A 22,475-nucleotide genomic window follows, 5' to 3' on the forward strand; every position below is an offset into this window, starting at 1 on the left:
GAACAGTGCTTGGTACAAGGGGGCTATGCATGAAAGCAGATGCTCCGTGGACTCCTCTTCTCAACTCTGTCCCAGTTCTTCCATGGCAATAGTATAGTTTCTTTGGCGTAGCAGCCCCAGGATAAGAAGTGGACAAGCTCAGAGCCATAGACCGAGAAGCAGAGCTAGGTCACTTTGGCGACCAGGATGGATGGAGCCATGGTCAACCCAGGCAAGTTAATCCTAGGAATCTGGTTGCAAGAGATCCACCAAAACTAGTCAGATTCGAGAGTTCCCCTTATGGCTCAGCGGGAAAGAATCCAACTGATATCCATGAGGACTCGGGTTTGGTCCTTGGCCTCACTCAGTGGGTTAAGGATCCACCGTTGCCATGAGCTATGGTGTAGGCCTGCAGGTGCAGCTCCAGTTTGACCCCCAGCCTGGGAACTTCCATATGCTGCAGGTGTGGCCCTAGGAAGACAAAACAAACAAACAAACAAACCTAGGCAGAGTCAATAAACTAGCATCACAACCCAAGATTGATTTCTAAATCAAGGCAAATGGTGCAGGCAAAGGAGCAAAGAAAAAGTATAAGTAAAAGGTCCAAACACATGGGAATATTTTCTGTTTCCCAAAATAAGTAGATCTCTTTGAAGAACCCCAGCTTCTTTCCATAGGAGCACCTCTGCTGACAGGACACTTCCTCTGAGTGAGAGGAGAATGCTTCCCAAAGAGCTAAAGCAGAAGACAGCTGTTCAGGAGTGAAGTTCCCTGAAGTTTTATAAAAATTCAGGAAAAGGAATTTTTCATAGCTGGGAGTAGTTTACAAGGTGTTGGAACTGGGACCTGAAATAGCCTAAGTTGTTGTTGTTGTTGAGCAGAGTAATCCCTACTGTTCAAATTCCTTTAGACAAAAGAGTGTGACAACTAGGAATCAAAAGCCCACCTGCCTTGAGAGGTCAGGGGTTTAACATAAACACCCTGAGTGAGTGAATATAGGACAAGTGGGAATAAATCGCTTATACGACCATCAAGTCGAAATTCTGCCCAGTTCTGTAGCCCATTAACACACGGTGTGGGTGCAATAAAAACTCCACACAGAATACTACTGGGGGCCATATACTGCCTTGAGCAACTCATTTGGGGGCCCCCAACCACACCTAAGTGCAAATCCAATGGCTAATATTGATCAACTCTGTGTGAGTGTTGTTTTTTAACCTCTGATAGTTGCCTTTCCACAAATGTCTTAAGTCCCTCAAATCCTCATGAGCCAAGGAAGATCACACATATCCCAAAAATGTATGGCCCTAGGAGACAAAATAAAGAAACAAGCAAACAAACCTAGGCAGAGTCAATAAACTAGCATCACAACCCAAGACTGTGAGTTTACAACCGACTCAAGAAAACTGTGGTTGTTTCTTTTTTATAACTGAAAACTCTCTCTCCCCTATTGATCACCGTCATCCTATACCTTAATCAGCAGACCTGCCTTGTTAGGGTCCTTTTAACAGTCCAGTCTAACCTCAGAGAATGAAGAGTGGTCCTTTTGAAGAGGATACTCAGGGCACAGGTCCTGAAGACAATTCCAAAAGGGGTTCCAAGAGTGTCCCAAATAACAGAAGAAACAGTAGAATAAATACGTAATGTCCTTAGAGCACCAAGTTGGAAGATAAGTTTCTGTTCAGTTGGCTCTATTTTCATTATCTCACTTTCATAAGTTTCTTTTACAAAACAGTGTAAAAAGTACTGTTCATTACAAGAATATTTCATTTTGAAACTCAGATCCACTGCTCATGAGTTGTATGGCCTTGGGAAAGTTACTAATCCTCTCTAAGCTTCATTTTTTTGACATTATTAAAATAAGAAAATAATTATACCTACTTCAGAAGGTTGTCATGAGCAAAAAATACAGTCATATAAATAGAATACTTAGCACAGTGGCAGCTAACAACACTCTGGAAGCGGTTGCTCTTGCATGATTCGTTTTCAAATAATAAATGTGTCTTAGTCTGTTGATGTACCATAACAAAATACCAGCCTGGGTAGCTTTCAAATAACAGAAATGTATTTCTCACAGTTCCAGAGGCTGGGAAGACCAAGTCCAGTCTGGTCATATTCTAGTAAGAGTTCTCTTCTGGGTTTGCAGACTACCAGCCTTTCAGGGTGTCCTTACATGGCAGAAGGAGTGACGGAACTCTCTGGACCCCCTTTTATAAAGGCACTAATCCCATTCATGAGAACTCAACCTCATGACCTAATCACCTTCCCAAAACACCACTTCCTCGAGCCATCACCTTGGGGTCTAAGTTTCAACATATGAACTGGGGTGGGGGCGGCGGGGGAACACAAATGTTCAGACTACAGCAAAATGCATGTGTAATTCTCTGAATCATGCTAAATTTTTTTTTTACAAGCCTTGGGAAGCTTTGAGAAATGTTTAAAGAAAGTGAGAAAAGGGAAGGATGAACAATGATCTGACATTTTAAGAGTGTGTGGGCATGAGGAATTCAGTTTATCCCACACGCACACATCCAGAGGGCAGACTAGGACTAATTAAGTGGATATTTTAGGGTTGCCTCTCCTAAGAAATATACAAGAGAATGTTCCAACACTTTATCTGCCCAAAAGCACAATGCCAGCATGCCGGCAATTTCCCTTGGAATTTAAGTCTCCTCCCACCCAGAAGAATGCTGGCAGCCCTCTCTGATGGCCAAGCACATCCAATGAGCAAAGTGAGCTCACCAGCTCTTGCAGAGAATTGCAGCTCACTTTGTCCTTGGTGGTGTTACTTTGCATCTGCTCCTCTGCAGGTGTGGGGAGGGGCTTTAGGGGAGTTCTCTTGTGGTTCAGTGGGTTAGGAACCTGACTAGTATCCCTAAGGATGCCGGTTTGATCCCAGGCCTCGATCAGTGGGTTAAGGATCCGGCGTTGCTGTGAGCTGAGGCGTAGTTCACAAATGTGGCTCGGATCCCACGTTGCTGTGGCTGTGGCATAGGCTGGCAGCCACAGCTCCAATTTGACCCCTAGCCTGGGAACTTCCATATGCCATGGATGTGGCCCTAAAAGGAGGGGGAATTTTTGATTTTCTATACCATTTTGTTGATGCTAAGATGCTTTTTTTCACATTAGTGTCTCTGAAATCACAACCTACTTTGTAATCCATGGAGTCTTACAATTGCATCACTGAGTCAGAGTCCAGACACTGCCGTTGTCTCTTCCAGTGTGGTCCCTAATGACGCCACTTCAGTTGAACTGTGTGCATGGTTGTTACTTTGGGTGTTGCATGTAAATGCTGTTCAAATGGTTCTGGAAAGATTGCCCTGTGATTTGGCATTGAAGCTAACAGCGATGTGTTCCCAGAAAGGCACAGAACAGCAGTGGACTGCAAATCTGATATTAGAGAAGCAAATTTTTGGAGTTCCCATCGTGGCACAGTGGTTAACGAATCCGACTAGGAACCATGAGGTTGCGGGTTTGATCCCTGCCCTTGCTCAGTGGGTTAATGATCCGGCGTTGCCGTGAGCTGTGATGTAGGTTGCAGACGCAGCTCAGATCCCGCGTTGCTGTGGCTCTGGCGTAGGCTGGAGTCTACAGCTCCGATTGGACCCCTAGCCTGGGAACCTCCATATGCCTCGGGAGCAGCCCAAGAAATGGCAAAAAGACCAAAAAATTAAAAAAAATAAAGAAGCAAATTTTTATCTTCGGAGGAATGACCCAAAACAAGTATTTTTTTGTTGCAAAGTAACAGCCAAGTGCTAAGTATGAAGAAAACACTGCATTGTAGTTTATTCAGCAACACTTTTTTTCCCTTTCTTAGTGGTCAAGTAATGGTGCAGCGTCCGATACAGAGTATCTTAAATTTGTTGAAATAGCATGTTAATGACTTTAGTGGTTGGCATGGTTCCTTAGGATCATAAATCCTAAAATCAACACGGATGCAAGTAGATAGATCTATTTAAAGCAGTCACCCAATTAAATAAACAAATAAAACCACTGAAATCCAACATTTTTCCCAGGATAGAGTCAGAATATATAGATAAGAAATAGATGGATAAAGATGTTCAATACAACGATAGCTTGCTTTTGATCCCTTCAGAAATGGTAGGTCTTACTCTATGGAACAATTAATTCCACCTAAGAGAACTATTTATCTCGTGTTTACATCATCAGAGGGAGGGATAAGAACAGGTAAGAGAGGGGATGAAGGGTATTATAAAAAGGTCTGCAGGGAAAAGGAGTGGGTGGAGAGGTTGGATGCATGTAGAATGACAAGGAAACGTGCATGGATTCACTGAGGGTCTCAGCCTATGTTTCTGGCCCAGGGTCAGGTGACTTGACTTTATGCTTCCACCCTTCATCATTCAGCCATTCACCAAAGACTTATTGAGTGCTTACCATCTCCCAGGCTTACTGGAGCTTGTTGGGAGGAGAACGTTTTTATATCTTTTTAAGTGTGAGGCATAACTAAATGCCTCTCATTCTACTTGAGAGTGCAGTCAATCTGAGGGTATCTGGTATTGCTCCATTTTTCCAAGAAAGAAGCTGAGGTCCGGGGAAATTGAATCACTTGCCCAGGGACACTCAGCTCAAAGAGGTAGAGGATTCCAGCCATGTTGGTGAGACTCCAAACCTGTGTGTTTCCCACCCCCTAAGCAGCCTCCTTTTATGCTGAGAGCAAGATACAGGTGTGTCTGAGGCTGTGGTGGACCCCATAGAAAACAGGAGACCAGACAGTGACCTAAAGAAGAGGAACAAAAGTAAAAAAAAGAAAAGAAAAAAAAAGAGGAAAAAAACTAAAAAAAAGTAAAACAAAAACAAATTTTTGTGTGCATATTTACTACGAAAATATCTAATTTGGAGTTCCCATCATGGCTGAGTGGATTAAGAACCTGACTAATACCCATGAGGATGTGGATTCGATCCCTGGCTCCACTCACTGGGTTAAGGACCTGGTGTTGCCATGAGCTATGGGGTAGGTTGCAGAAACGGCTTGGATCCCACATTGCTGTGGCTGTGGCACAGGCTGACAGCTAAAGCTCTGATTCGACCCCTAGCCTGGGAACCTTCATGTGACGTGGGTGCAGCCCTAAAAAGGAAAAAAAAAAACAAACTAATTTTATGTGATTCTTCATAAAGATTTTCCTTTACTTGGTCTTTCCAGCACTTGTATAAGAGGTAAAGGAGGGCTTGTTTTCTCCAGTTTCCAAGTAGGAGAGCTGAGACTGAAAGAGAGGTCAATGACTTGCCTGAAGGCACAAAGACAGGAAGGAGCTAACCTGGATTTTGACCCACATCTGCACACAGCAAAGCCAATGGTATTTCCACTGTACCATTTTGACTATGGGTTAATAAATAAACAAGATGGGGAGTTCCCGTCGTGGCGCAGTGGTTAACGAATCCGACTAGGAACCATGAGGTTGCAGGTTCGATCCCTGCCCTTGCTCAGTGGGTTAAGGATCCGGCGTTGCCGTGAGCTGTGGTGTAGGTCGCAGACGCGGCTCGGATCTCGCATTGCTATGGCTCTGGTGTAGGCTGGCAGCTACGGCTCTGATTCGACCCCTAGCCTTGGAACCTCCATATGCTGCGAGAGCAGCCCAAGAAATGCCAAAAAGACCAAAAATAAATAAATAAATAATAAATAAATAAATAAACAAGGTGTATGTATGAGTCCAAGATCTTCTGAGGGGTAGTGCGAGAATAAACCAACCACCAAAAGTTATCATCCATTCCAATAGTGATTATGCAGCATCAGTCTTCATAGATCTATAGGTTTTTGGTTATCTTAGCATTTTCATTTTCAACATGTTGGTAGCACGCATATTGGCCATTCACTCTGTGGCAATGAAAGGCACATCATCCATAAAACTTGCAAAGAATATGATACGGTAAATAATGATTTCAAAATAAAAAATAAGGAGTCAGATGCAAATTTCGTATAATAACCAACCACAAAGGGTGACAGAAAGAGACCTCTGCTTTTGTCTCCTCACCCTTAGCCCAGCACAAGAAAAGGGAGAAGAAAGATACACAATGACACAGTAATCTTTGTATCTTCCAAAGTTTTATCAAAGCACATGACTTAAAAATAGACTTTCTATCTCATTTCCTGAGTGCATCAAAAAGAAGGTTCACAGTAATAACTGCAAGAATTGAGACAGAGTTTAGAAATAACAGTAGTAAGAGTCCCAGAAATAGATGTATACTTTCCATCAAAATGCATTAATTGTTGGTCCATCTCTTCAGCCCTGTGGCTCTGGAACAGTCAGCATAAATGCCTGATAGACTGCTCAGACTACTCAGTGCGCTTGAACCTGAACTTGCAGGCTACTCCCTGAAGGACTTCCCCCCAGAGTAAAAGTCAAGTCCTTTCAATGCCCTAAGGGTCTACCTGACTTTGCTCTTCTCCCTACCTTTTGGCTTCTTCTCCTCCTGCTTTCCCCCGGTGTGTCTGCTCTGGCCACAATACCTCCTTGTTGCTCTGCATACTCACCAACATGCCTGTATCTCAGAGCCTTTGCACTGGCTGTTCCCTCCACCTGAAATGCTTTTCCCCCAGATATCTGCATGGCCAGCTCTTTCAAGTCTTTGCTTAAATACCACCTTCCCAGCTCGACTTTCCTAGGATCGCTCTTAAGGGCTGAATGCCGTCCCTGCAAAATTTACACATTGAAGCCCAAACCTCCAGCACCCCAGAATGTGGCTGTATTTGGAGGTTGGGTCTTTAAAGAGGTAATCAAGTTAATTACCCGACTGGGCAGGCCCTAAGTCAACATGACTGGTTCCTCATAAGAAGAGATTAGGACATAGACATACACAGAGGAGAGTCCATGTGAAGACACAGAGAGAAGGTGGCTGTCTCCACACCAAAGAGTGAGTCCTCAGAAGAAAGTGACCCTGCTGACATACTGAGGTCAGACTTCTAGCCTCCAGAACTATGGACAAATAAGTGCCTGTTGTTTAAGTCCTTTGTTACGGCAGCCCTTGTAAATCATATAATATATTCGTTAACTTTCTAGGCAGATACTCTGTCTCTTTTTCCTGTTTTATTTTGTCCTAACCTCTTCTCATTATCTAACATATATTTCATCTATATATTTTGTTAACTGTTTCCCTATGCTAAAATCTAAGCTCTATCGGGGCAGGGATTTCTTCTTCTTAATCATTGCTGCTACCCCGATTCTAAACAGCAACTAGCACATAGTATGTGCTCAATAAATACTGTTGGATTACTGCTTGCACACCCATCATCCCCCAGAACACCTCGTGAGGTGAGAGAGGACCAAAGGGCAGTCAGGGTTCTAAGGAGGAAGGAGAAAGAAATTTGGGTGCTGACATAAAAATCATAAACTCTGCTTTGGGAGGCCCTCTTTAGATGTTCCTTTCTTCTCGACCCACTTCTGAGCTATGTTGGACAGCCACAAGCAGGTCTTCTAGTTTTGCCTATGAGATCTACAGAGCCCACAACGGGCATCCCCTCCCCTGCCTCCAATATTTTTTCCTGCCTCCCCTCTGCATTTCAAATCAAACCAGACATGTAGGAGGATCCGATCGGCTGAGCTTCTGGGCTTGATGGGAACCTCACATGCAGCTCAGCACTGGGGGATGCTGGCTACTGCTTTTGGTTCTGTATCTTTCTCTCACAACGTCCTACACACCAGCTGGTCACTTTACTGCAGTTAAAAGCATCTGTGTTTTTGTATTTGTAGGCCTGGCTGTTCTCTGATGGCAGGAACCAGCTAATAAGAAATCTTTTATCCTTCCCATAAATTTGTTTTGGTGCTAATGTCTTCTAGGGCTTCTGCCCCAAATCAATGTATTTATTAATTTCTTCAAAATTATATATATGCACACACACTATTCTACTGCTCATAGCAGATCTGATCAATAAAATAGGAGCAATATATACATGTATGCAGATCTTATGGATATTGAGCCCCTCCTGTGTTCTAGGAAATATTCCAAGAGGTGAGAAAACAAACAAAACACTTACCTTCATGAAGCTTAAGTTCTGGTCAGGAATTGGCTTGGCCCAGGTGCCTCAGAAAATAAAACCTAATGCAAAGCTTGAGTGCTGATGCTTTCCTGGAGAACAGAGAGAATGAGGGAAAAGAGAAAGGAAGCCACAGGAGTGTCAGAAGGATCCAGAAACGATCACTACAGTGAAGATGGAAACAAGAGAGTCAAAACGAACTTGAGACGGCCCACAGATGTGATACAGAGATTTACTTTTTATTGTAATAAAAAATAAAAAGCTCACTGTCATCAAAAAACAACTAACAGCAATGCAGATTTACCAGCAGTAACAAGTGTACCACTCTGGTGGGGGATGTTGGTGGTGCAGGAGCCTATGCTTATGTGAAGGTAGAGAGCATATAGGAAATCTCTCTACCTTCCTCTCAATCTTGCTGTAAACCTAAACGTCTAAGAAGATGAAGTCTATTTTTTTAAATGGCTATCAAGATGAAACAGTACCATGGTCATGGTTACAAGCCATGGTTCTGGTGTAACAACTTGTGGTTGATGGGGAAATTTTAATGCAAAAATAAACAAACGGGACCTAATTAAAAAAGCTTTTGCACGTCAAAGAAGACCGTCAACAAAACAAAAGGCACACTACTGAATGGAAGAAGATATTTCAAATACGTTAGATAAGGGATTAATATCATAAATATATTTAAAAAAACTCATACAATTCAATAAAAAAACAAGCAGCCCAATTAAAAATGAGCAGAGGACGTGAATAAGCATTTTTCCAAGGAAGACATACAGATGGCCAACAGACACATGGAAAGATATTCAACATCGCTAATCATCAGGGAAATGCAAACCAAAACCACAATGAGATCATCTGTCAGAATGACTGTCATCAAAAAGACAAGATATAGCAAGTGTTGGTGAGAATGTCAAGAAAAGGGAACTTTTGTATGCTCTTGGTAGGAATGTAAACTGGTGTAGCCAGTGTGGAAAACAGTATAGAATTTCCCTAAAAAACTAAAAATAGAACCACCGTATGATACAGCAATTCCACTCCTGGGTATATATCTGAAGAAAATGAAAACACTAATTTGAAAAGATACATGCACCCGAATAGTGATAACATTATTATTTGCAATTGCCAAGAAATGGAAGCCATCTAATCTATTATCAATCGATGAATGGATAAAGAATATGTAGTACACATATACAATGGAATATTTCTCAGCCATAAAAAAGAATGAAATGTTTGTGACAACATGAATGGACATGGAGGGTATAATGCTTAGTGAAGTAAATCAGAGAGGGACAAATACTGTATGATATCACTTACATGTGGAATCTAAAAAAATGAAACAAGTGAAGAATTATAATAAAACAGAAACAGACTCACAGATACAGAAAACAAAAGGTGGTTACCAGAGTGGAGAGGGGTGGAAGGAAGGTCAAAATAGGTAAAGGAGATTAAGAGATACAAACTACTAGGTACAAAAGAGATAAGTTACAGTATAAGGAATATAGGAAATATTATATAATAGCTTTGTATGGAGTATAATCTATAAAAATATCAAATCACCATATTGCATACCTAAAACTAATATAATACTGTAGGCCAACTATACTTTAACAAAAAAGAAGAAAAAATTTAAAGTGCAGAGTATTGATGCAATTAATGTGTCTTATCACCTCAATTTGGGTTAAGGGTCAAGGCATAAGTGCCCAAATCCTATTGTTCATTGCATTCCCATCCACAGCTGAGTTTCCAGAAACTGGAAACTGGATGTCATATAGAAATAATGTTACCAACTCTGGGTCATCTGCTCTGCTTCTGCCTATGTGACCTGTGCTCCAGCCACTCTGGACCTCTGACCTTCCCCTGACCACTCTGTCCCCTTTCATGTCTCCATTTGTGGACTTTTTAATGATGGCCATTCTGACTGATGTGAGATGATACCTCTTTGCTGTTTTGATTTGCATTTCTCTAATAATTAGCGATATTGAGCATATTTTCATGTGCCTGTTGACCATTTGTATGTCTTCTTTGGAGAAATGGCTATTGAGGTTTCTGCCCATTTTTTTGATTGAGTTGTTTGTTTTTTTTGCTCTTGAGTTGCATGAGCTGTTTGGGTATTTTGGAAATCAATCCCTTGTTGGTAGTATCATTTGCCAATATTTTCTCCCATCCCATAGGTTGTCTTTTCGTTTTGTTTATGGTTTCCTTTGCTGTGCAAAAACTTTTTTTTTTTTTTTGGTCCACAAATGTGGCATAAGGAAGTTCCCAGGCTAGGAGTCAAATGGGAGCTATAGCTGCTGGCCTGTGCCGTAGCCACAGCCACGCCAGATCCGAGCTGCATCTGTGACCTACTCCATAGCTCACAGAAACACCAGATCCTTAACCCACTGAGTGAGGCCAGGGATCGAACCCACATCCTCATGGATACCTGTCAGATTCATTACTACTGAGCCACAATGGGAACTCCCTACAAAAGTTTTTAAGTTTAATTAGATCCCATTTGTTTACTTTCATTTTTATTTCCATTACTCCAGGAGACAGATTTAACAAGATACTGCTGTGATTTATGTCAAAGAGTGTTTTCCTATACTTTCCTCTTGGACTTTTACTATAAAAGTCCTGGTCTTTTATTTAGGACTTTAATCCACTTGAGGTTTTTTCTTTCTTTTGCTTTTTAGGGCCACACCCACGGCATATGGAGGCTCCCAGTCTAGGGGTCTAATCAGAGCTGCAGCTGCCAGCCTAAAGCCACACCCACAGCAACATGGTATCTGAGCTGCATCTTTGACCTACACCACAGCTCACGGCAACACTGGATCCTTAACCCACTGGGCAAGGCCAGGGATTGAACACACAACCTCATGTTTCCTAGTCAGATTCGTTTCCGATGCATCATGATGGGAACTCCACTTATTTTTGTATATGGTGTTAGAGAATGTTCTAAGAGATGACATTTGAACCTGCTGAAATGCTTCTTATCCTTCAAAAGATCAGCTCAGTTGCAATTTTGATGGCTCAGCAATGCTGATCATCATCTTGTCCTCTGTCGGTTCCTCTGCCCTAGCACATTTCGATCCACTTGTTCCCCATGCAGTCGTGTGCTTATCTTCCTCAAATGAGACTGCAGGCTCTTTGAGGACAGCATCCAGATCATATCTAACCTTATATTGTCCCAGCCCCTAGCACAACATCGTGCAGACCTTATGAGCTGAATAGGTGCTTCCTGAACTAAATTGAATTGAAATGTCTAAGGGTATCTGTGAGTCAAGCAGCCATGTAAGATTCATAAAGTTCCGGGGTGGCCACTGTGCCTAAAAATAGCACCTGCGGTGATGGCAAGATGAAAATGTCACAAATGAAACAACTCAAAAAAGCACTTGACAGCATGAGGGTTTCAAAAAGAGATAGTGCCTACAAGTAAGGACACCCCTAGTCAGTTGCTAGGTGGTGCTGAGGTTAACATGCAGGCACATTGAGAAAGGAAGATATGAAAGGCAGAGAATGAGCCAGACAGCTAAACCCCATAGAAATAAGGGAGGGACGTGATTCAAAGAGGCACATAGGGTCATCCCGCACATCCTTAGCAGCTACAACAAGGAAAGAGTGGGAAGAAGGGCCACACAAAAGAGAAGCACCCAAAACACAAGGCCAGGAGTCAGAATTATTCAAGTGTAATTACTCTCTCATCCTCTAGTTGGTGGAGTTGCCTGACTTGATTCACTTGTCCACCCAGGGTGGCAGCAGCAGGAAGGAGAGCGCCTCACACAGGAAGGACCAAGAGCACTCCTGGACCAAAAGGCAGAAGAGAGCTCTTTAAGTCCTTCAGGTAATCCCGCCTGATGACCTAAACATCTCCATTTCCTGTGGAGAAATCTATTGGAAAAAACGGAAATTTTTTTGGAGTTCCCGCTGTGGCACAGCAAGTTAAGTATTCTGTGGGGCTCTGTGGTGGTGCAGGTTTGATCCCCAGCCCAGAGAAGTGGGCTAAGTATCTGGCATTGCTGCAGCTACAGCATAGGTCGCAGCTGTGGTTTGGATTCGACCCCTGGCCCAGGAACCTCCTTATGCTGGCAGGGTGACGTCATAAAAACAAAAACAAAAACAGCAAAACACAATTCATGCCCCCCCGTGGAGCCAACATTTGAGGCTTCATTACAGATGTGAATCAGGGGCAGAGACACCTTGCATATTCAGAGAGCCAATGGCTCCTCCATCTCCAGAGGAATCTTGGGAGTTCTTGATGATCCTGTCCCTTTGGGGTTGATGCAGTTCTTCATTGACCAGACTGTTGAGCAACTTGACAAGACAATCCAGCAACTCCCCTTGGTCCAGTTACAGCCTGCCTAGCCCTCATGGTGTAGCAATAACACAATTTCTTCTTGGTGATTAGGATCAGCCATTCCAGCTTTCTTCCTGTGTTTTCAATGGTAAACATTTCCTTGAAAGTAGATTTTAAAGATAAATTTACTGCAGAGGTGGTTGCCTCGGAGACAATAATAGCACCTCAGCTTCCAACTCTTGGTATCACTGCATTCTCCTCATCTGATTTAAGTGTCTTCATTCTAGTCTTAAAATCTTAACCTCTTTTCAGGACATAATCACCTGCCTGTCTTTACCTGTCTTTACTTTCTTTCCTTTTTTTTTTTTTTTTTTTTTTTCCTTTTTAGGGCTGCACTCTTGGCATATGGAAGTTCCCAGGCTAGAGGTTGAATAGCAGCTATGGCTGCCAGCCTGCGCCACAGTCATAGCCACATCCACGCCAGATCCAAGCTGCATCTGAGACCTACACCACAGCTCTTGGCAATGCCTTATCCTTAACCCACTGATCGAGGGCAGGAATCGAACCTGCAACCTCATGGTTCCTAGTCTGATTTGTTTCCGCTGTGCCATGAAGGGAACTCCTACTTTCATTCCTATGTGAAGCCCTGCATGCTAGTGAATAATACAGGAAGAAGGACCAGAAGAAAAGCTAAGGGATCACTTTTCCTGTCAGTGAATATGATCCATATGTAGCTCTTGTTTCCCAGGCACCAAGGCGAGTGTCACAGTAAGAGTCATACACCAGTTTTCTCTGGCTCTACGCCCATCAACTTCAGTACAATCGCCACTTTCTCCTCAGATGGTTGCATTGGCCTTGCCTCTATTCGCACATTCCCCCACCCCCACCGCCCCAACCTACTCTCCACCCAGCCACCAGTGTGATCTTTATGGAACATGAGTCATACCAAGTCTTTCCCACTCTCAAAACCTTCTAGGGCCTTCTCGTCAGTCCTAAAGGCTGGCTAGTATCTTAGGGGGCTTGTGTCCCATGCAAGCTCACAGATTAGCCTCCTTAAATAACTGTGTTGCCATCTGCTGCTGAAGGAGACATGTACGTTTTCTGCCAATGCCAAGAACAAGAGCAGTGCTGGCCATGCCAGCCAGTAATGCAAAAAAAAAAAAAAAAAAAAAAAAGAAAGTTTGAGAGAAAGAAAGAAAAGAATTGTTATAGCACCTGCCAATGATCCTGTCAAAACTCCCTGTAAAGAATTTGGACTCTCTCATACAGCTGCCAAATTTACCAGCACTCTCTCCAGACTTGAAGAGGACCTTATGCTTTATGTCCCTGAGCATTCAGAACCTTTAAATCTCTTTATTTCAGACTCCTTGTCCTAGGACAGCAGCACGTGCGGATCCAATTTTAAAGCTTTTCTTCCATTTATGGCTCAGTTTCTGGAAGACGTGTCTAAAACAAGTACAATACCACATTTTTCTCAAGTCATGACACTGAGATCCCTTTGGAGGAAGAGAGCCCTAAATCTCAGCTTACCCCAGAAATAACTCTCATGCCATCATCCCTCAAGCTTAGCTTTGGTACCTTTCAGGTTTTGGAGCCCATTCCAAAATTATTAACTCCTCTTTATCGCACGAGTGAACGTGTAGTTTACGTGTGCTCACAATCACCTCCAGTCTTTTATTTTTTAATGAAACTATAGTTGCTGTACAATATTATATATTACAGGTGTACAATATAGTGATTCACAATTTTTAAAGGTTATACTCAGTTTATAGTTATTATAAAATATTCACTATGTTCTCCGTCTTGTACTATATATCCTTGTAGCTTATTTTACACTTAATAGTTTGTACCTCTAACTCCTCTACTGTTAGATTGTCCCTCTCCCTACTGGTAACCACTAGTTTGTTCTCTAGTTTTTTTTTTTTTTTTTTTTTTTTGGCTTTCTAGGGCTGCACCCACGGCTTATGGAAGTTCCCAGCCCAGGGGTTGAATCGGAGCTGTATCCACTGGCCCACACCACAGCCACAGCAACACCAGATCCGAGCCGCATCTGTGACCTCTACCACAGCTCATGGCAATACCGGATCCATAACCCACTGAGCAAAGCCAGGGATTGAACCCATGTTCCCATGGATGCTAGTCGGCTACATTAACTGCTGAGCCACGACGGGAACTCCTGTTCTCTAGATCTTAATCATCACCAGTCTTGACCTAATCTTGCAGGAACTTGGCAAACAATTGGTGAGTAGTCCTGTAGAAGTGACCCAAGGTTCCTGATTTTTTGAAGAAGGAAACACTTTAGACGGCTGACCTCTGACGTCCCCTGACCTCTGTCACCCACCTTCTATGGAAAGACCTGCACATGCTTCAGTGCTGGTGTCATTTGTCCATTCTTCTAGATAGAACGACAACTTTTATCTCTACCTCTTCTTTCTCTTCTCTGCACCACTGTACACGTTTGGAAGATGGCCAGCTTTCCCCCTCTTGGCACGCTTCATAACATCTTGCTTATCTTCCACCCACAAGACCTCTCCATCAGGGCTCAACTCCACTGACTGATAAGGTCCCAAGCACAGTCAGCTTCACCTTTATTTCCTAACTTACAGGAAAACTAGAGGACGCCCTTTCCAACAGGCTCAAACTAGAATGAAAAGCAGTTCATCTACAATAATAGAAGCTACTTGTATTTCTCCCCCAGCAGCATCATTCCTTTCTTTTATCCGCAAACGTCTATTGATACAGATGGAGTCTTTCCAATGTCTTACCTGTTTTTCTTTCAGAATCGCATGGTGAATCAACCCAATAAATCTATACAGGCAATCCAGCAGGTCACCCAGAAATCAGACCCAGTTCAAGAAGGGTCAACTACTTCTAGTGACATAATGTTTTTTAACATGGTTCTGGTTCAGTTTTCTCATCTGTAGAATGGAGAGAGTACTAATAGCCACCTTATTTGCTTCAAGTCAGGAATAAAACCATTTAAACAAGTTCTGGGTCCATTTAGAAAACAGGAATGATTATATCATGATGATGATGGTAATATTAAAGGGAAAAAAATCACAAAGCCACAAGATTTAGGATATTGAAATGTTTATTGAATTCAAATAAACATATTATAGTTCCAAAATTATTGTCATAAAGATTAATATTATCCATATATTTAAGTCACAATGTCATATAATTTTCCATAAATACATCTGTATTAGTAAAATGACATAAATAAAATATGTACTTATAACAATAAATTAATTAATAAATATATTGATTATGGACATGAAGTTATTTAGGGTTTTTTTCCCCTAAGGAGATGGGAAATAATCATTTTTGTGGGAGAATAGACTATTGCTTAAAAGATAAATTTCTGTGTATAAAATAACACCACCAACAAAATGTTATTAATAGACCTAGTTATGCTTGGAAGGTCTGCCTTCTGGTCTTCTGGACACAAGTAATACCATTCTTTTTTAAGCTAAGCAGGGCTTTGTTTAGAATCCAACCTTGACTGTGAAGTTTGGCTTCCCATTTTCCTTTTGGTAAAAGAAAACCTCAGGGGATCTTATTGTTATTTCTAACAGGCAGGAAAGGTTAGTTATCCATTTTCCAGCTGTGCCCTGGAAGAGTGCATTCATTCTTCAGGGCCATAAACAGCAAATACAGTTCTCCAATTACTTTGATCTCTCCACTCTCTCCAAGCTGTGAAAATAAGAACACACAAGTATATTAGCATTTATAGCATGCTTTCTAAAGAGGAACACATTAGAGGGAGATGAGCTGGTTAGGCTGCTGGGACAGCAACCAAGTTTGTAAAACTTTTGCAAAAGAGTAGTAGAAAGAAAAAAAAAAAGGAAGAAAGAAAGAGAGGGTAATAATAATAAATACCCTTTTAGCAAGAAGATAATGTGACTTGCCAAAGACCTCTTGCCCTACGGTCTATCATTTATTCTGCTTCAGCCTGGCTCTCTGCTTTTACTTCCAGTGACATGGAATTCCTACGCTGCAAGACTGCCCTCCCAAGTCCAATAGCACTGAAGTTTTTCCTCATGCTGAGCTTTCTCTGAATAACATTCCTTTCTTGATATGGTTTCTGGAGCTACAGGGTGAACTACTCCCACCCCCCCCAAGAAAATGTAACCACTCTTCCATGTGGCAACCTAATGTGGAAGTGAATTATCTCAAAATGGATTAAAAACTTTAAAAGCTCTGTTTTCCCACACAGATCACCATCAGATTTTTCTCTCCCATCCTTCTCTCTTCTAAAGATGACTAAGTGGGCTGGTATCAGGGATTTTTCAACCCAGAAGTGCAAAATATTTCTTGGCTCTGGCAGGCTAATATTCAGCCCTCCACATCTAGCTAAGAGTTCTGTGACAAGAGAATTGATTTCACAGCGAAAAATGATAAATCTTTCAGTTACCAAAGAAGAAAAAGACATGTTCATTGAATCATGTTTGGGAAGAAATGCTTTTTATAAAAAAAAAAAATCAAGACGGGGAAAGGTGGGGGGGAGAATTGAGGCTACGCTTGTTACTGAAAATTCCATCAGCGGGGGCCTTCGTGTGTTTCTGAGGTTTAATTGCACCTGCTCGCCAAATCATCACTTTCGCTGCTGCTCATCATAACTCTGGTTTTTGGATGAGTCACAATTGCTAGTCTGAGGCTTCCACTGTTCTTTTCCAAAAATAGGCCGCACAGCAGTGTCATCACTGTAGACATACACACTAACCTATACCAGATAGATGCTCCCTAGCGTTGTTGAGGGAGGGAGAGGCTAGAAAGGCAGGAAATGGAGAGAGGGAGAAAGGAGGGTTTCCAGCTGGGACTCTCCTTTGCCTATCATGAATTCATTACTCATATTTTCATTCTATTGGAAACTTTGTAAAAGAAATGAGGAGTCGTACACTCTTGCATTTAAATTAAAATCAATAGCTGTTGGGTATTATATTTTAATAATTAAATATAAGTAGCAGCCATTCATCCTAGAGGCAAGTCCCACGCTTGTTTTGTTCCAGGCCTATTTCTCCATGTTTTAAATCACCAAATGAATGGCTTCAAAAATCACTTCACATAAATTTGCCCCCAGGCCCTTTTCTGGTTTTGAACAAATGCTTCCTCAGATTAAATAAATCAGTAGAAACCCTGCATATTCCTAAGAATTAATGAGACTAAAAGTCATGTCCATTGCTTCTGGCTTGGGTGGGATTCCAAAGAGAAGACCTATGTTCTGTTCTGCCTCAGAACCCCCGGCATGGGGGAAGTGGGGGTGGAGGTAAGGAGATTAGAAGACCAAAGTCCCTGGCCAGTTCTAGAATTCTCTGATTGGCAAATTTTAGAAATTTTGATTTATAAATAAATAGACCTATCGACACACATAAACACCTAAATAATCAACTCAATGGCAGGGGAATTGAGTAAAAAATCGTGATGTGGGGAGATAAAAAGAAAGGAAAGGAAAGAAAAGAAAACACTTGTCCCTTCTAAGATCAGGTGAGTTAGCATTAAGAGTAATCAGCAGTACCTTTTTCACTGTGTCTTTAAAGTTGTTCACATTTCTCTGGATATGCTGGTCATCACCCTTAATACGCTACAAAAGGAAAAGCAGAGTGACGTTTTAACATTGTTAGATTGGAGCCTTATGAACCTCAGCCTCCCTAATTGAGGTATGTTCCAATTCACCTGGAATTAATGTTCTTAGCAATTTCGCCCACAATGACCTAGATTTCACCAGTGACCTAGATTTTCTGAGCTCTTGAATTCCCTTGGACACCAAAATCCAGTCATTTCACTTACATGGGACCCCAGTTCACAGGTTCACCTTTGGGAAATGCTACAGAGGCTGAAGGGTGTGGAAAGTGGTTTATGCAAATCCTGTCAAGAATAAAACCATAACTGCACCTCATCAAAAAAATGTGTGCTCAGAACAAGAAAGATACACAAAACATCTTATGTGAACAGCAGGCCTTCTGCAATAAATACTAGGCCCCCTCTGCTCTGCTCACTCCACTCAAACCTTTTCTCATGGTCTTAAATGTTCAGAGGCATCAAGCTCACATGCCTCTGATTTCGGCACTTCCCATATCAAAAGAGCAGCGTCTTTGCCCATCCGTCACCAAGAATTAAATCTTCCCTTTCCTCTTCCTCTCATTCTCATCCCCTCCCTCCATCAACTTATACCTGGTGGGTCCACTCACACCAAAAGGCATTTTTCCCTTACAGTGCTCAATGCGTTTCTCATCCCACATAACCTGAGTTGCTTTTCCCCCCAGGGACAAATATCCATCATCATAAACTCCAAAATGTGGCTCAACTAAAGCAAAAGCAAACTGTGATTCTGAATGCTCGCTGGAATGGTGTTGCTGAGGCACTTATTGCTGCCTGCACAAGGAGGGGCAATGAGGGCTGGAGAGTAAAAGGCTCTACACAGAGGAAGGAAGGGAGGGCAGGCCCTCGGGGTGGGTGGACTCAAGCTGGGAGAAGAACTTACGCATTGGCTTAGCTTTTTGCTGAGGCTGTCCAGGAAGGACGCCACCTCCTGCATGTAGGGGTGGAATCTATCAGAGTTGGGGAACAGCACTTCTTCAAGGGTGAAGTTCAGGACCTGCTTCACCAGGTAGCAGCGCTCTCTCATCTGCTGATGGAAGGGAAACAGCGGGGGTCACATGAGGCAGCATGCAGAAGCCCCAGCCCATCACCACCACGACTCCAAATAAGCACAAATAGCATCACGGTGATGGCTTACATTGACTCCCTGGAACAGATTATTCCCAATGAGACGAACGTCTGTGTTGTTATCTGCCAAACTAGCCTGGAAGGGAAGAAAAGACCTAAGTTCCTGGGCATCAACGCATTAGAAGAAATGTCTGTAAGTAAAGTTGTACTCTATCTCCTCTCCTCAGAGCAGCACCAAAAAGACTAAAGAAAGAATTCAGACGTGTGCATCAGTTGGAAAAAATGCTCAGGGGTCGGGGGAGGGATAAATTAGGAGTTTGAGATTAACAGATACACAATACTATATATAAAATAGATAATGAACAAGGACCTACTACACAGCACAGGGGATTCTACTCAATATTTTGTTATTATCTATAAAGGAAAAGAATCTGAAAAAGAATCTATGTATATACATATGTGTATACATATAAGCACACACACACATATATATATATATAACTGAATTGCTGTACTGTACACCTGAAACTAATGAGACATTGTAAATCAACTATATTTATATTAAAGAGATAAATAAGATACAAGGGTATAATGTATAGCATAGGTAATATAACCAGTATTTTATAACCACTCTAACTGGAATATAATCTTTAAAAATTGTGGGTCCTTACATTGTACACCTGAAACAAATAGTGTAAATCAACTAAACTTCGTTTAAAGAAAAAAAAAGGATAAATGTCAATTTTCTCTTCAAAAAATAAAAGAAAATGAAATAATTCTCCGAAGAGTAAAGGGAAAAATGAATAATCAGATGGGCTGCTAAATGACTCCTTTTCGAGTAAAACTCAATATACATATTCTAAAGGCCAAAATAGAAGGTCTTCTGGTAAAGCTCCACCTCCAAAGAGTCTCAGAAGAGCCATAGAACATGATGGCTGGTCTAGCAGTAGAGATAAATGTTGGTTTCTTAAAGATCTTAGACGTGCCCTGAAGAAATGGTAAGAACTCTTTGGGTTCCAGGTAGCTACGATGTGAAGGAAAGAGAGACTGAGCTGAGTACCTCCTGAGCAAGCGTGAAGGTGCGGTTGGTGATGTAGGGCTGCTGGAAGTTGGACTGGTCAAGCTTGCAGTGATGAGTGATGGGCACAGCCACTCCTCCCTGTGCCCACAGGGCGAGGAGAAGGAGGCAGCTGGCGGCCAGAGTCTCCAGAAGGAAAGGGCTCCCAGATGTCCGCAGGGCAGCCATGGCAGACGACACGAACTTGAGCAACTGGCGACGAGGGAAGGAGAACCTGGTATCAAGGGGACAAGACACAGAAACAACACAAAGGGAAAGAAAATTAAGTATCGAGAAAGTACCACACCAAACAAACAGGTCATGCCTAGTTTGCTGGAGCACTTACCTGTTTCGGTGATTCTGCTTGTGATGAGAAGGTAGAAGCTGCTGCTTTTATAGCCCCCAGGACACCAAATTGTGTGTGTGAAAAAACATGACATCAGCATCATCTAATTTCCAGTGCTGTCTTCTGAGAATTACCTAACCACCATAGGAGCCCACAAAGCACCACCTCCCGTCCTTCCCACCTTGTTACGCTAGTGTTTCCCTAAAACGTCACTATTAGGGTGCGGAAGGTGCTTTTACAGACAAATCCCAGAAATTGTCTAAACCCTACATATTTTCAAAGAAAACAATCGTTTTGTCTTTGTAGATTCCAGATTTAGTATAATAGTGTTTGATCTCCTATAGTAAGTGAGTAAGCATTTTGGTCACGGTCTCGTTTTCCTACCAGCTTCATAGATTCTTATCTCATTAGAGGAGATAAAAAATAAGGGCCCTATATCCTCTGCTTTAAAATAAACAGTAAGGACAGCTTGGAGATAATTCCATTTTTAAAAATAAGTTTGCCTCCTGTTTTTAATATGAATCCTGAAGAAGATGTACCTTTAAAAAAAATAGCAGGGTTGGCTAATCTCGGCACCATTTTCCTCCTGTTCTGTGACTTTAAGTGACCACAATAACTATACTATACCTTCATTTTTTCATTACATGATAATCAATATCAATTTAAGTTTGGAAGAATTAAGGCTGACCATCTGATCGCTATTTTTCTTAACGTGCAAGTGTGTTAGAATATAGTAGATATAGTAGTTCCCTTAGAAATTTCACCTTCATTCTTTGTAAACAACACAGGTCTCAAAATGATATTTCTAAACATCTTATAATATTTTTTATTTTATATATATGGAGGTCTAAAGAAGAGAATCTGGCAATTGAGTGGTTACATGTGAACTTCAAATTATTAAAAAGACATTGAGTTCTAAATAACATCTCAAAACTAGACAGAAACCCTCCTACGGGGTGGAAGCAGGGGACAAGGGCATTGATCTATTGCTAAGGGAAGGAATGGGAATTTTGCAAATTCCTTTGATCACATTTGTCTTCTCACAATGAGTTCAAATCGGAGCATTGAAGAAGGGATGTGAATAATTGTAGAAACTTGAGCATTTTGTGAGATAACACAGGCCTAGGCGAGGAGACACAATGAAGGGTTAGAACAGCATGAAGACATGAGGCGTTTGGGAAAGTGGTCTTAGAAGAAAGATGCAAAAGGGAAGGTTAGGGAGAATAAATAAAAACAAGACCTGTTACAAACATGTGCTTGCGGTTGTTCGTGAGCCCAGGATGAGAACACTCTTATTTTCCAATTTTCTATTATATAATATAGGACCATTTTTGCCCAGAACTTTATATAGTTACATTAACATTAGAGTTCATCTATACAGTGGATTAAATGGGTTTTGATAGGTTTGCCTGGGAAATCTTATAAACATAATTTTTTTCACATGAGATAATAAGTTCTGACATCATTGAATTATATGCTTTTGAGGAAAGAATCTCTCTCTTTGTATCTCCAACACTCAGAACAGTGCTGCACACATGGAAAGGACTCAGTAAGAGCATGTTGACTGAACAGATAAATAGATCTAAGTTAAATCATTTCCTAAGTATCTTTGGGAACATGCATGGAGATAATTTGGTAATATTTGGTAATATTTGGTATTGAGATAATACCTTTACGGTATTTCTCATGTTGGGGTTAGACCCAGTATTACCTGCCAGCTTCATTGTTGTTCCTGCAGAAGGAGTGAATAGCTGTGAAACAAAAAACAGAATGCCAGAAAATTGCAAACCAGTCTTTAGTAGCAGTGATATATCTGTTATTCAGATGTGGCCCTGATGGACAACTATTAATAAGACAGTGTTAATGGAACCAAGATCTTAGGTTTTAGTGAGCTTGAGCAGTCCCACAAAGGTGAAAATCTGCTCTAGGGCTGTATGTGGATTTCTAAACAGTCATACAAGGAGTCTCAAATGTATTTGTTTTTAGGAGAGATTGTCTATATAGCATAAATCTGTGTCTGTGAAATCTAGAGACGTATGTGTGCTAAATAATTTCAGATCATAACGGGCCTTCTCTTCAGTTATTTCTTTGTGAATTTTCATGTTTCTCCCAGAAGCCACCCCAGATAAAGGTCAACCCTAGTGTCATGCTCCCTGGCCCC

At 41.7% G+C, this 22,475-nt stretch overlaps 1 protein-coding gene across 2 annotated transcripts; it reads right to left on the reverse strand.

The window, feature by feature from the left end:
- Positions 15,370-20,355, reverse strand: IL22 (interleukin 22). Of its 2 annotated transcripts, XM_021091968.1 has the most exons (6): positions 20,315-20,355; positions 19,972-20,203; positions 18,982-19,047; positions 18,727-18,873; positions 17,761-17,826; positions 15,370-15,938 (listed from the first exon to the last, which is right to left on the reverse strand). In XM_021091968.1, the coding sequence occupies exons 2-6, from the start codon at positions 20,155-20,157 to the stop codon at positions 15,831-15,833; spliced, it is 573 nt and encodes a 190-aa protein (XP_020947627.1). In that variant the 5' UTR covers positions 20,158-20,203; positions 20,315-20,355; the 3' UTR covers positions 15,370-15,830. The 2 variants fall into 2 exon arrangements, with proteins under 2 accessions (XP_020947627.1, XP_020947626.1); XM_021091967.1 differs by lacking the exon at positions 15,370-15,938 and having other exon boundaries at positions 17,269-17,826.

This window comes from Sus scrofa, chromosome 5, assembly GCF_000003025.6.
Source record: "Sus scrofa isolate TJ Tabasco breed Duroc chromosome 5, Sscrofa11.1, whole genome shotgun sequence".
Lineage (NCBI taxonomy): Eukaryota > Metazoa > Chordata > Mammalia > Artiodactyla > Suidae > Sus > Sus scrofa.